Consider the following 14,555-nt stretch of genomic DNA (forward strand, 5'->3'; position numbering starts at 1 on the left):
CTCCAGACCTTGCTGCTGAGCCTGGGCTTTCCTGCAGCCAAGAGCTGGGGTGAAGAGGAATAATAGAATGGAGAGCTGAGCTCTGTATCTGTGCAATGGGGCAGAGAGGGCAAAGCCTGGCCCCTGCCCTGTCCTAGGCCACCTCCAGGGCTGCTGAATGAAGCTGTTATCAGCAAGACATAGAAGCAGAGTCAAGGAGAGGGGAGGGTTGAGAGTGTGCACACGCTGGTCCCCCTTAGCTTGAGCCTGAAACCTCTGTTCCCCTGACTGGGAGCTCCTCAAGAGCAGGACCCAGCTCTTCCCTACTGTCCAAGTCTGGAAACCTTCACAGGATAAGCCTGGGGTCTTCTAAGGACAGACGAGGCCCAGATTGGCCCCTGACCTAAGGAATAAGGAGGCCCTGAGATCCAGCCCCCTGTTGCACTTGACCACCAGGGATTTGGATGAAGTAGATAATATGGGGGGGGGGGGATAGGACAGATGTTGTTTGAACATATAAATTTACAATGAGTAGTAGATAAGCCCTAGGGATCTAATGCCCAGTATAATCAACAAACTTGCTGAGAGACTAGAACTTAATTATTCCAACCACCAAAAAAAAAAAAAAAGGAGGGGGGACAATTATATGCTGTGATAGAGGTCTACTGTTACAATGGCAATCATAATATATAAATGTCATAAAATTACACAAAGTTATATGTCAAATACACTTCAATATGAAGAAAAAAGTGATAGATATGGCATCTTGGCCTTTCTCTAATCTAACCCCACAACACCCCCACCTCCATCTCCAAATCAGTGGGGTCTCCCAGGAGCCCAGTTCCCACCCATCCCAGGTCTAGCGATCCTCAGGAAGTCATACCTGAAGTCTGACTGCAGAACCTCCTGCTGTAGCCTGTCCCCTCCCCTAGATCCTTCCCCTTGTGACACCTCTCCCTTGGGGCAGGCAGCTGGTGGCTGCCCTGTAATTAGCCCCCAGACTGGGCTGGGATGAGGGGAGAGACTGGGGTTCACACGTGCCCGTGGCCTTTCTGGAACGCCGGATGAGAGCCTCCTTCCACCTCCTGTTCCCCATTCCACCCACTTCAGACCCCAGGCTTCTCAGCAGTTGTCCTGGGCTCCAACTCAGGTTCAAGATCCTGTCTACCCATTTTGGCTCGCTTCCAATTTCAGCTTCTTGACAACCTGCTCTGCTCATTCTGCTTCCTAAATCCCCAATTCAAACTCTCCTCCTTGTAGCCATTGCATCTGGCCTCTTTCCCTCATCTGTGGCTTCCAGACCTCCTGGTCTCAGCCTCTCCCCTCCAAACACATCCTCCACTTAGCAGCTGGAGGGATCCTTCCAATGCCTTCCATTAATTGGCAAGTGGAGACCATGCCACTTCCCTGCTTGAAACCCTCAGGTTTCCCATTAGCTCCTGTTCTTAGCAGCAGAACATTTGTCAATGGGAACATTTGTCAATTGTAATCTTGTTTAGATCTCTGATCTAACATGGTTAAAATACTGTGAAACAGGAGGTGGGACCAGGGCTCTGCCTCCTTGCCTTCCCTCTCCCCATTTCCAGCTGCCACAGTCCCCATGAGAGCTTCCCGGAGCCCTGGGAATTGAAGAAGCACAGCTTGAATATCTCTGGTCCCTCAATAAAATAGAGACCCTTAGTATAGGACCCAAGGCCCTCTGGCTTCCAGTGTCCCTCCCTGGCCTCACTACAGGTGCTTCATCATGTACCAGGTAAACAGCCACACCTCCCTAGGCCTGGCCTAGCACGCTCTCACCTGGGAGGCTCTCCACAGAATCCCAAGCCAAATGTTTCCTCCTCCAGGAAGCCCCCTGGTTGCCTCAGTCCCCCAAATGCTTTATGCTCTGTTCCTGGCTGCATAGACCAGGCAAATGCTAGGCCCTAATTCAGGCCCCCCAGGAAGGCCATGAGCTTTTCTTCCTCCTTGATCTCTGGTCCTGACCCCTCATCCTCTGAGGCAATCATCCTGGTTCCAGAAGCTTTCCTGCCAGTGAAGAGAGAGATAGGAAAACAGAAAGGCCAGGGACTTCCAGGGATCTGATCCCTGAGGTGTGAAGTAGAGCTCTCCAGACACCCTGGGCCTGTTTGCAGTGATAGCCTGGTCTGTGTCAGCCCCATGTCACTAACTCCTCTCTCCCTAGGCTGGCACGGGGCAGCCAGTTAGTCCCCAGACTCTTCAACAGGTCCCCATCTTCTATCTCTGGCTTTTGTAAACACTGGACCCAGACCCACAGCCAGGCCTAGACAGGGACACACACAGATATGCACATGGAGCCCCTCGGACACAAGATGCACACACAGGCACTAATGGATACACACATGCGTGCATGAACCCTATGGTTGTCCCCCTGTTCACACAGACCTCCATGGATATGTGCACATACAGAGCCAAGAGCTCATGTGGATGCACATGAATTTCACATATGAGGAAATGTGGCTCTGATTAAGGAGAATGAGTCTTTCTTTCTATGTTGTCTGTGTAATAACATTTTTAAAGCCCGAAACACCCACAATCTTGCTTGATTCTTACAGAGGCCCTGGGTTGGGGGGGTGGGATGACTCCATCTGAAACTTCCAGGGGACTGATGAAGAAACTAAGACTCAAGTGCTGGGTGAAGAGAGCTCGCTAGGTTACCTGACTGGTCAGTGGCCAAGCCAGGCTTGGAGCTGAGATTCTGGTCTGCGAGAGGCCTCTGCCCTGTTGGCCTAGCCCCTGTGACTCTGGGCCCTTCTTCAGCAAGGAGTCTAGGCCTCTGCCCCATCTCTCTGCCTCTTCTGCGACTCTGCTATCCTCAAAGGGTGCTAAGGGCAGCTCAGGGACACCAGAAGGTGAATCCAAAGTCCCCAGGTATGGATCTAAAGGTAATTTTCTCAGAGTCCAGCTGGACATGTGGCTGGAGGTGCCCAAGCGGGTAGTTTGTATTCACGGGCTCTCTGCCATCCTGTCTGGAGACAGGGGGTGACTGTTGGCGCAGTAGGAGGAGATACTTTCCCGCCCCCCAGTCTGGGGACGCTCATAATAAGATGATTCATCTCTACTCTCCACTCCCAATTCCAGGCCAGAGCCAGCCCCCAACTCTTGAGGCTTAGGAGCAGGAATAGTGTCCAGCATTGGCCTAAGAGTGGGGCACATTCTAGAAAAGGACTCAGGTAGTGTGGAGAGACTCAGCTGGTTCCTGTGTCCTGGCTCCCTGCTCCTCCTGTGCCTTGAACCTGAGGCTCCCTGGCCTCTCTGCCCCCCTTCTTCACCTCTCCTCCTTTTCCTCATGAGGTTTGAATCCCAGCTCAATGCTTAGTGGCTGAGACCTCAGCAGGTGACTTCTTTCTAAACCTCAGTTTTGTCATCTGTGAAAGGGGAAAAATACACTCACTTTTGGGGTTGTTTGCAAAGGGGAGGAAGTGCTCTCTAAATTTGAAAATGTCTGTATGTCTGCTTTGGTCTGCCCCTCCCCCACGCTGTTCCAAAGCTCTGGAAGAGATTAGGGGGTCTGAAGAGACTGGGGGGACTGTAGTATGATTTGTGTTCTAATGTCTACACTCTTTTCCACCCCACTTGCTAATAGCAAGGCCCACGTGTCTTCTGATGTTTCATGTTGCTCCTATTCAAGCATAAAGAGTTTGGGGGGCAGGAAATGAAGGGTGTGCCACCACCTCCGTTTACAGGGCCCCAGCCAGCCCCTCTGGTCCAACAGGCTGGAACTTGCATCTTTAGCCCTTCCCTTGCCTGGGAACCCACTCCCCCAACTCTGACCTCAAGGAATCACAGCCTCCCACAGGGTGTATGGGCTGTCAAGGCCCCTTCCTGGGTTTAGCCCTCCCGCCCAGGTGAGACAGACCTTGCTCAAGATGCCCTGGGAGGAGGTGATGCCTCCTCATCTGCATCCTCCCAGAGCTCCCAGGTGGGCTGGCTTCTAGCCTGCACTTAGCACTAGTTTTCCTTCCCAAAGCACGGGAGTGAGCCCAGAGGGCTATAGGTAAGCTCTGTGACTCAGAGTCGGTCTTACCAAGCTCAATCACTTCTCTCTGAAGCCATGCTTCCTTCTGTCTTTGGCTCCAGGGGGTGCTGTTGACATTGACTACAATGAAAAGAGACAGTAAGATCCTGCTTCTTCCCCCCAAACTCAGGCCAGCCTGGCAATTCTGGACAAAATCCCCTCTTAGTCCCAGATAAGGGGTGGCAGAAATAAAGGACCCTTGGAAGGCACTGTATCCTTCCCTCTCTTCCAGGCAGGCCCACTAAGAAGCATGAAGCTCTACCCATACCATACTTTCTCTGCTCTGACCCAAATCCCTCCCCTTGTGCATGTGTAGGTACATGTATGAACATGTGTGTCCACACTAGTTATAGATAAGACTGAGTTTGGTGGGAGTATTTGGTGAAGCACATGTGAACATGTATGTATGCTGAGTGCAAATGCATGTGTATCTCAGGGCCTTGCATGTACTTGCTGGTGGCAGAGCCCCCCTGTTTTCCTCTTGTGCTCTGGTTTCCAGGCCAGGTTTGTCTTCTGGTAGCCCTAGGATGGGGCACAGTGAGGATGGGGTGCTATGGGCTGGGGTTCCCTACTTTCTGTGTTGAGGAGCTCTTTGCCAATTCCTGTCCAGTGGAATTTGGAATTTGGAGCCCCAACTGAGGTACTGAGGGGCTGAGAAGCGCATCATGTGGTGGAGAGAAGGGCAGCATGGTAGAGGGAGTTTCCCCATTTCCACAGTCTGGGCTCTGGCACCAGGAGTCTAGGGTTCTGTCTTAGTCACAGATTGGCATTAGGGCCATGGGTAGGCACTTGGTGATGGCCTCCTGATTCACCAAAGGGCCTCCCAGCCCGTTGGGGCCAGAGGAGTAGGGTGCTTTTTCCTGGGCAAAGGGCGATGGGAGACCTCATGTGTAGGTTACATACATGTTTGTGCCCATGGCTAGGCTCCCATGTGAAGGGGATCCCATGAGCATGTGAACAGAGCTGAGTGTTTATAGGTGAGTGTGGCTGCCAGCCTCAGAGAATGTGTGTGTATGTGCAAGAGTGTGTAAATTTATCCAATGTGTGTTGCTAAATCCCATCTTTCTGGGCATGAGTCATCTCTGGAGCCCTCATTTCTGACAGCCATTCCTCAAGGGATAAGTCCCCAAGGGCCCTTAGACCACCTGGATTAAGTGCCTCTGGAAAATGTGGTTTCCCCAGGCAACGCTGCCATAGCGACTGGAATGCCGTCATGTTTGCTTTCAGTCCTGTGGAAGTGGAGTCCGGGCCACCACTTCTCAGTTTCCTAATTTTTTTAAAGAATATTTTGGGGGGGGGGCGCCTGGGTGGTCAGTTGGTTAAGCGTCCGGGTTCGGCTCAGGTCATGAGATCTTATGGTTCGTGGGTTTGAGCCCCGCATCAGGCTCTGTGCTGACAGCTAGCCCAGAGCCTGGAGCCTGCTTCGGATTCTGTGTCTCCCTCTCTCTCTGACCCTCCCCTGCTCGCACTGTCTCTGTCTCTCAAAAATAAATAAAAAACGTTAAAAAAATTAAAAAAAAATTTTTTGGGAGGGTGCCTGGATGGCTCAGTTGGTTAAGCATCTGACTTCTGAGTTTGGCTCAGGTAATGTTTTGTTTTGTTTTTTTACATTTTTTATTATTTTTGAGAGACAGAGCGTGAACAGGGGAGGGACAGACAGAGAGGGAGACACAGAATCTGAGGCAGGCTCCAGGCTCTGAGCTAGCGGTCACACAGAGCTCAACACAGGGCTCGAACCCACAAACTGTGAGATCATGCCCTTAGCTGAAGTCAGATGCTCAACTGACTGAGCCACCCCACGCACCTCACAGTCATGGTCTTAAGGTTGGTGGGATCGACAAGGGGTGTCTGGGCGGTTCAGTTGGTTAAGCGGCCAACTTCAGCTCAGGGCATGATCTCACAGTTCGTGGGTTCAAGCCCCACATTAGGCTATGTGCTGACAGCTAGCTCAGACCTGGAGTCTGCTTCTGCTTCTGTGTCTCCCTCTCTCTCTGACTGTCCCCTGCTCACACTCTGTCTCTCTCTCAAAAATAAATAAACGTTAAAAAAAAAAAGGTTGGTGGGATCGAGCCCTGCTTTAGGCTCCATGTGTTGACAGTACTACAAAGCCTGATTGGGATTTTATTTATAAAATAATAAAATTAAATTAAAATTAAAAAATAAATGCAATATGAGCAAAGTTGCCTCATGGCCCACCTCAGATGGGGCTGACAACCCTCACAGTTTAGCCACTTTAACCTCTTAAAGGGTCAGACTCTCCCCTGGCTGGGATCAGCCAGAGTGGGAGAAGAGAGAGTTAAAAACAGCTAGGTAGGACTCACCCTCCTGGCAAACATGTGGCATGCGGCATGTCAGGACAACTGCAGCTCAGCCTCTGGAGCCATGTGCAAAACACACGCAGGTACACGTGTGTGGCAAACTCAGCCCAGCCATGTTCAACAGACATGTGCAGGGCCATGGGAAATGTCTAGAAGGTGCAATCTGGTACACAGGACAGATGTCACATGTGGACAGAGTTGTGGACAGAGCTGATCAGGACATGCAACATGTGATACATATTCAGCACAAGGAACAACTGGCCGTGAACTCTGGCTGGAACTCCTCATATGTTCTGTGAGTGCACGCAGGTCTGGACTATGAGAGAGTCTCTTCTCCTTTGGGGCCCACAGCCTCCTTCCTCCAGCCCCCTGACTGAGGACATAATGGGTCGAGTCATCCTGTAGAGCTAGATGGAGCCAGTTCCCTTCCTTTCTGACAAGGCTCTCTCACCCCCAGCATCGCGTGGATGACAGCAGGGCTCACTGTGGGTGCGGCAAGGAGGTTTCCATTGGCAGCTTCTTTCTCCCCAGCCATGTCCCACACATGCCTGTACCCGACGTTTGGCTTTCAGACCCCCTCAATCCCCTCTCAGCCTCTAACACGCCTCCTTCCCTAAGTGCCCTCCAGGCGAACCCCACCCCTAAAGCTCCTCCCGGTCCCCACCTTCCTCCTCGGCTTCCCCAAGTCCAGCGTCCCCACCAGGCTCCTCAAGGCAAGCCGCAGGGGGCGGCCGCCCACACCCCGGGCGGGCGCGGGGCTCCCCGGGCGGGGCTGCCGCGCGGGCGGGGTCAAGTCTCCGGCTCCTATAAAGGGCGCCACCCTGCGCTCGGGGCCACTACCGCCTCCCCGCCGTCCTCCAGCCGCGCTTGCCGCCCAGCCCGCACCGCCGCCACTCCCGCCATGGGTCGTCAGAAGGAGCTGGTGTCCCGCTGCGGGGAGATGCTCCACATCCGCTACCGGCTGCTTCGCCAGGCTCTGGCTGAGTGCCTGGGGACCCTCATTCTCGTGGTGAGTGGAGGGGCCCCCCGAGAAGCCCTTCTCTCTCCAGCCCCCACGCTCCCCGAGCGCTTCGGTTCACTGGAGGGGCTGCTGTTCAAGCCCGCCCACTCTCCCAGCTCTGCTCCCCACCTTGACCCGTTCCACAGTGCTCTTCTCCCACAGCTCTAACCTCGTCTGTGACAGCTCTGACTGTTGCCAGAGTGCCAGCTGTTATTCACTCCCACTAACGGCTCTGATCCTTTACCCGCTCACCAGTGCCCCCGCCCACAGGCTGGGGGCAGCTGTCACCTCTGCAGTCTGAGACCTCCCAGGTTTCCCAGCACTGGGAGGCAGTGGAGGCATTGGCAAATGGGCCCCTGTTAGATTATTTGGGTCCTGGATATCTGGCCGCTAATGAATAATTAAGCTTCAGAAAGTCCAAAAGTTCCCCTATGCGAGGACGGTTTGCCACAGGTGGGGGCAGAGGGCGGAGAACACACTCGGTGCAAACAGCAGAACTGGAAGAAAGGAGGATCCTGAATTTACGAGGCTGTGGAAGACAGCTGGGCTCTGGGCACAGAGGAAGTGGTGTCGCTAAAGTCGCTTGCCTTGTGCAGAACGGCTCCCAGACTCAGTTACCCTCACAGGTGCTGTCGTCTTCTGTGCCAAAGAACCGAGTTACTCTCCAGCCTCAAACTCAGCCTCTTAGTTTGTGGGTTCTCTGGGTAGGCCACTTCCATTGCCTGGGACAGTTTACTCCCTGGTAACACCAGTTTCGTCCCTCGCTTGTTCCTGCGTGACTTTGGTTGCATTTCTTGCGTCTGACAGACACACACCACTCAGCGTCTCCATTTCCTGTCCCAGCTCTTCTCTGATTTTCAGCCCCCCATGTGGTTACACCTGTTTTCTCCTGGGTTACTTCTGGGTTCAGTTGCTTCATTGCAGTGGATGGGTTCTTCTGTTCCTGCCCCAGCTCCAACTGTAGCTGATGCAGACCAGCCAGCCCCTGTGGACTAGGAAGCTTAACTAGAGGCAAGTAGGGCTGGGGTGGCCCACCCCAAATGGGTGGTGGTGGTAGAGCAGGCGCCTTGGGGAGAAAAGGTCTTAGGCTCACCTCTGGCTTCCGGGAATAGTGAGGAGCCGCATGTGGCACTTTATCCACAGACCCTCACAAGACTAGAGGCCCTACCCTTCATCCCCATCCCTGCTTTCCCCAATGCTGAGAAGGGAGGAGGGGCAGGTGCTTTTCACCCTCCTGCCCTAGATCCTTGTCTCTCTCATTGCTTATCTGATTTATGGTCCAGCCCCCTGTTCGAGAGCTGCCAGCACAAAAGAAGCTGGCTTCCACATTCACAGAGGGGCTTCCCCATCCCCTCCCACATCTCAGTTTGCCTCTGCCACAAAGGAGCAGTCAGGCCTTGCACTGAGCCCCAGGATCATCTGGTTTATCCCCAACCACAAGAAAAGGGTGTTACTTTTGTGAAGGCTTTCAGGCTCAGGTGAGTGTAAGGCATCTGGTGTCAGTGAAAAACAGAACCTCAATGGCTCTGTGAGGAGGGGGTCTAGGCTTGGGTGTGGTGGGGAATGGCTTGCCTATATTCCCCTGTGAGTTGAGGACCTAGAGCCTGCAGTGGCAGGATCAGGGCTGGCCTTGGGGTGAGGGGAGCCCCCTTCTCTGGGTTGCCTAGCAAGGTGGGGAGTGGGGGAGAAGGAGGAGGAGGAAGAGGAAGATTAGCCCCAAGGTGGTAGAACTGGCTCTGACAGCTTCTCCCTCCAAGGTCTCCTGGTATGAAGCCAGCTTTGGGCCTCTGGCTGGAAAGGAGCTGAGGCCAGGACCTGCCAGGCAGGGCAGGGTGCCCCAGACCCCCATGTGCCTTCCCCCACCCCCAACATACTCACCATCTCTGATCTTTGCTCTCACCTGCCTACATACCTTTGCCCCACACCACTGCCGCTGGCTTCCCCACTATCTCTCTGTCTTTCTGAGGGATAATAATCAAAATGCTTAACAACCCAGTACAACAGGATGCTGACCTGTCAGAATGGACAAGGGCCCTTAGCACAAGTCTTGGAAACTGCCCCCTGGATAGGCATAAAACTTTTAGTTATGGGGAGGTAGAAGAGGAGACCCAGGTCAGGGCCTGGAGCAGCTTTGGGGGACTCTGTGGGGTCTCAGGGTGAGAGTTCTTTACAGCGGGCACAGAAACATTCTTACATTTAAACAAGAGGAACAGGATGTTGTGTACTTGCAGGATATCTGGGACCTTAGTCCTCTTGAATCCCTCCATTCCTGGCTCAAAGCTTAGAGCCAGTCTCTCACTTGAACTGCCCTGAGTCCCAGGCTGGGGCTAGTGAGAGGAGCCACTCAGATCTTTGTCTTTAGGATCTCCATATCTATGTAAGGAACTTGGCCTCCTGAGGGCAGAGAGGTCAGGGTGGGTAGAGAGAGGAGACTCTGGGACAAGAACAGGAGCAGGGGCAGGGGCTCTGACATTCCAGATTCAGAACTAACTTCTTGCCTAACTTCTGGCCTCCTCCCTAGTTATCTGTGCCACCCCCACCTCCCATCCAGCTCTTCTTTGGGGCCAGGAAGGAGGCAAGTGTGGGGGGTGGGAGGGATGAGTGAGAGCGTTCCCATTTTGTGGGCTAGGCCTGAAGGGCAGGAAGAGAAACTATGCTAAAGTGAAAGCTGTTCCCGTACACCTCACTCCTACTGAGACTCCAGAAAAATCAGAGATTGTCCAGCCATCTTCTGGGCTCCCAGTCATTGACTCTTCTTCCAGTCCCTTTCACAGGGCTCTGTTAGAGTTTGAGCATTGTGGGTAGGAGGGCATGTCTGCTTCTTCAGGGTACAGTTGCAGCAGGAGGGGTTTGGGTTGGATTCCTCCAGGAAGGGCTTCCTGTTCTGATGACGGCAGGTGGAGGTTGCTGGGTTTTTACCCTTTCCTTCGGGAGTGAGAGTTGCTGGGCCTCACTCTCCCTGCCTGGTTCTATTTCCTGATACAGATGTTTGGCTGTGGCTCCGTGGCCCAGGTGGTGCTCAGCCGGGGCACCCACGGTGGTTTCCTCACCATCAACCTAGCCTTTGGCTTCGCTGTCACCCTTGGCATCCTTGTTGCTGGCCAGGTCTCTGGTAAGGCCCTGCTCCACCTTCAGTCATTACCCTCCAGGGCATTCCCCAAGGTGCGCAACTGGGGAATGGGGTGATGGGGGCCGTTACCAAGGGCAGGGACTAGCCATGGCCTCAGCTTTGAGCCCTTGGAAGTGGAGAGTGGAGAAGGAACTTGATACTTTGAACCTTTGACTCTCACCTTGGAATCAGATTATCAGAGTTGGCCTGTTACATAGTCCAACCCATCATCCGGTACAAGAAACCCTTCTCTTCACCCCTGCCCATTAGGATCAAAGAAGGGGAATATGGAGGTTAGAGATCCTGAGCTCCCCAACTGTAGCAGGTTACGGCAACTAATAGGTCCTACCTCCCCTCTGCCCAGGGGCCCACCTGAACCCTGCTGTGACCTTCGCCATGTGTTTCTTGGCACGTGAGCCCTGGATCAAGCTGCCCATCTATGCCTTTGCTCAGACGCTTGGAGCCTTCTTGGGTGCTGGAATTGTTTTTGGGCTTTATTATGGTAAGCATTCCCCACCCTGCCATCATCTACTGCCTCCCGTTCTCTGCTTGGGACCTCTTGGTACCAGGCCTTTTGATGACAGACAGTTGGGCCTGCCCAGGCCCCGGGCTCATGATTCACTCATTCACCACACAGGACCAAGGTTGGGGGCACAAGGCAAAAGAACCAAGTTGGGCAACAATAGAGTCTCAAGCCATCTACCATCCTCACCCCCCCCACCTGACCCCCACTGCCCCTCCATAGACTCCTGAGTAATACAGCAGTGATGTGCTCACTTGTGATCCCCCAGGAGGGTGGGCCCTGCCTGAGACAGGAGAGGGTATAAGCCTCTGCCCTCACCCACTCTGGGTCTCATCTTTCACTCTGGGTCTAATCTTTCACCAGATGCAATATGGGACTTTGCCAAGAATGAGCTTGTAGTCTCGGGTCCCAATGGCACAGCTGGCATATTTGCCACCTACCCTTCTGGACACTTGGACATGGTCAATGGATTCTTCGACCAGGTATGGGCTGGGGATTCACAAGGGGAACACAGAGAGGAAGACCAAGCTGCTCTGAGCATCTCAGGGAGGGCTGGTGGACAGGACTCCTTATCTATAGTAGGGTTTCTCAATGTGTGGGGACAGGGACATCAGAACCATGGTGGCAGGTACTTACAAAACATACAGATTCCTAGGAATCTACATTTTTAGCTGCTCCCCGGGGGATCCCTTATGCATGCACTGCTGGAGAGAGGTGAACTTGGGAAGTGGTAAGGCTCCAGGAACCCAAGGACAGAAGAGGGACCAGAGGGGAGGGGCCGCTCCTCATCCTGTCCTCCCCACTCCCCAGTTCATTGGCACAGCATCCCTCATCGTGTGTGTGCTAGCCATTGTTGACCCCTACAACAATCCTGTCCCACGTGGCCTGGAAGCCTTCACTGTGGGCCTGGTGGTCCTCGTTATCGGCACTTCCATGGGTTTCAACTCCGGCTATGCTGTCAATCCCGCCCGGGACTTTGGCCCTCGCCTTTTCACCGCCATTGCTGGCTGGGGCTCTGAAGTCTTCACGTGAGTGCAGCCCCCCTACCCAGCCTGCCCCAGCCTGCCTCCCCTTTGCCGCCCCACCCTCCCCTGACCACATGTGTCTGTCCCCAGGACTGGCCGCCACTGGTGGTGGGTGCCCATCGTCTCTCCTCTCCTGGGCTCCATTGCGGGAGTCTTTGTGTATCAGCTCATGATCGGCTGCCACCTGGAGCAGCCTCCACCCTCCACTGAGCAGGAGAATGTGAAGCTGGCCCATGTGAAGCACAAGGAGCAGATCTGAGTGGGTAGGGGTCACCTCCCTGCCCTCTCCCTTGAGCAGCCACAGACTGTGCAGGGGCTGCTCCCCGGAAGCCTTCACGGTCCCCCTCCCGGACTAAGAAACTCACACCCCATTGGATGGCCTCCTTCAGGATTCCCTGCTGGACCCTGCCCAAATGGGACCTTAGGACACTGTCTCTAAGCTGTGGTGGGACAGAGAATAGGGCCAACATATCCCTTTGTCTCCCCAAAAGTGAGAATATGCAGCAGGTGTTTGAGCGTGTGTGTGTGTGTGTGTGTGTGTGTGTGTGATTTCCTAGATATTCAGGGCAAGGGACCAAGTGGAAAGGATTCTAGTTGTATGGGGAGCCCAGGAGAAGGTCCATCTATGGTATGTCCCCTCTGTGAGTGAGGAAAGTGCCAGGGGTCTGCATGTTTTGGGGGCTCCATGTGGAGGAGGGTCCATGTGTTTCTGAGTGTGTGTATGTGTGTGTGTGTGTGTGTGTGTGTGTGTGTGTCTGCATGCATGCATGTGCCCTTTTTTTTCTAAGCAGGGGGCTTTTATAGGCTTTGTGGGAGGTAGAGAGGGAATATGGGGGTAGGGCCAGGAGGAGGAGACTCCAGCCCAGGTGTGGAGCTCTGGCTGTACATAAGTAGGAGCAGAGAATGTATTTCTGTCATAATGTAGGTATGTGTGGTGGTGGGGTGAAGTCCAGGTGTAGTTTCATGTTGTTTTTGTAATATACTTAGCAGATGTTACAGTTTTAGGGGTGGGGGTTGGGAGACTCTACTTAAAATAGGGTCTTCACCCTTTTAATCCTCTACTCAATACATGTACTCGTTTGCCTTTTATATATCAAAAAAAAAACCCAATAAAATGTGTACCTAAACTGCCAATGGTGCAAATTTCTCTCTGCTTGCTCTGCTGTTGTCCAAGGGTCAGCTAAGGAGCTTCATTGTGTCCAGCCACAATTCCCAGGCTGCCCAGCGGGTGTCTCACCTGGCCAGGGCACCCTAGGGGCAGTACTCAGGCCCTGCTTGAGGGACAAGAGTCAGTCCCACAGAAAGGTCAGTGAGCCTCTTCACCAAGTACTCAGCTTGAACTCAGTGGTCTCACACTTTCTCTCAAGCTTCTATCCCCTTATACAATGAATGGCGTCTCCTTCCTGATCCTTGCACCTATGCATCATCCCAGGAAGGCAGGCTTGAACCTGGTCTAGGAAAGAACTTTCTCCCAGGCAGAGCTGCCCAAAGGGGAGGATTGCTATTAAAGAAGTAGTGAGCTCCCTGTTGCTGGAGGAAGCCAATCAGACTAGGAACCTGTATAGTCTTCTATAGCCCGAAGCTGTTCAGGCTCTGTTACCTCCACCCAGGCCTTGACCACAGCCCCCTTAGCAGCCTCTCTGCCTCCAGGCTGGCCCCAGCCAGACTATACAGGACCAGAGGGATCTTTCTGACATCAGTGTTAAAAGTAAGCTTCTTTCCAAGGCTCTGTCCACTATTCAGACACAATCCCAAACCCTCCCTCCTGCACTCAGCTCCCCCAGGACCTGGCCCACGGTCCCTACCTATCCTCTCACAGTGCTCCCCTCACAGTGCTCCATCACCCTAGACTACTTTGTGTACTTCTGTGCCTTCCTACCTTTGGACCCTTGTTCCAATGTGCTCACTCACTGAAATCCTCCTGGTCTGTTCTAGTGTCCCCTTCTCTAGAAAGTTCCCCTTGCTCTTCCCCACCCTTCCACCACCTTCTGCAGTTAGTTGTCTGAACCCAGGGCTACATTCATCCCTGTCTTCCCCCGCTTTTCTCATTTCTTCAGTCTGAGACACCTCCGTTGTCCATAAGCCTGGGGTTGGACCAACTGATGCTGGTGTCCTGACTGCCCAGGGAGGCAGTGGACTTGGCACACCTGAGCCCAGGAAGCTCTGTCAAGAAATCATGTGCCCCTTCTCACCTCCCTCCCAGATCCTCCTCAAGTTTCACTGGGAATAAAAGAGAAGGCGGGCCTCAACCCTAGCCCTCCGGCAGAGTTAACCCTAGGGCAGCCAGAGGATCTCTGGGTCTGGCAGGAGAAATGTGGTCTTTAGAGATTAGGCTGGTGTTCCCCAGCCACTTCATAGTTGAGGAGACCATGGCCCAGAGAGGGTGGGTGGCAAATGCAGGGCCACACAGCCAGGTCACTGGGGAGGTGGGGGTGGGAGAAGGCCAGTCCAGGTCTCCAACCCCTCCTTGTCCCCAGCTCCCAAGAGGTGTGTCTGGAATGTTGGAGAGACCTGAGCCAGAGGGAGTGTCCCCTTCCCAGGCCCTCTGGGGAGAGAGGGCCAGAC

At 53.7% G+C, this 14,555-nt stretch overlaps 1 protein-coding gene across 1 annotated transcript; it reads left to right on the top strand.

Annotated features, from left to right (window-relative positions):
• Positions 1-7,186: 7,186 nt before the first annotated feature.
• On the top strand, positions 7,187-13,124 carry AQP3 (aquaporin 3 (Gill blood group)). Its single transcript, XM_029920332.1, has 6 exons — positions 7,187-7,342; positions 10,319-10,445; positions 10,807-10,944; positions 11,329-11,447; positions 11,776-11,993; positions 12,081-13,124. Exons 1-6 carry the CDS (start codon positions 7,235-7,237, stop codon positions 12,247-12,249), a joined length of 879 nt encoding a protein of 292 aa, XP_029776192.1. The 5' UTR covers positions 7,187-7,234; the 3' UTR covers positions 12,250-13,124.
• Positions 13,125-14,555: the final 1,431 nt, after the last annotated feature.

This window comes from Suricata suricatta, chromosome 13, assembly GCF_006229205.1.
Source record: "Suricata suricatta isolate VVHF042 chromosome 13, meerkat_22Aug2017_6uvM2_HiC, whole genome shotgun sequence".
Classification (NCBI taxonomy): Eukaryota; Metazoa; Chordata; class Mammalia; order Carnivora; family Herpestidae; genus Suricata; species Suricata suricatta.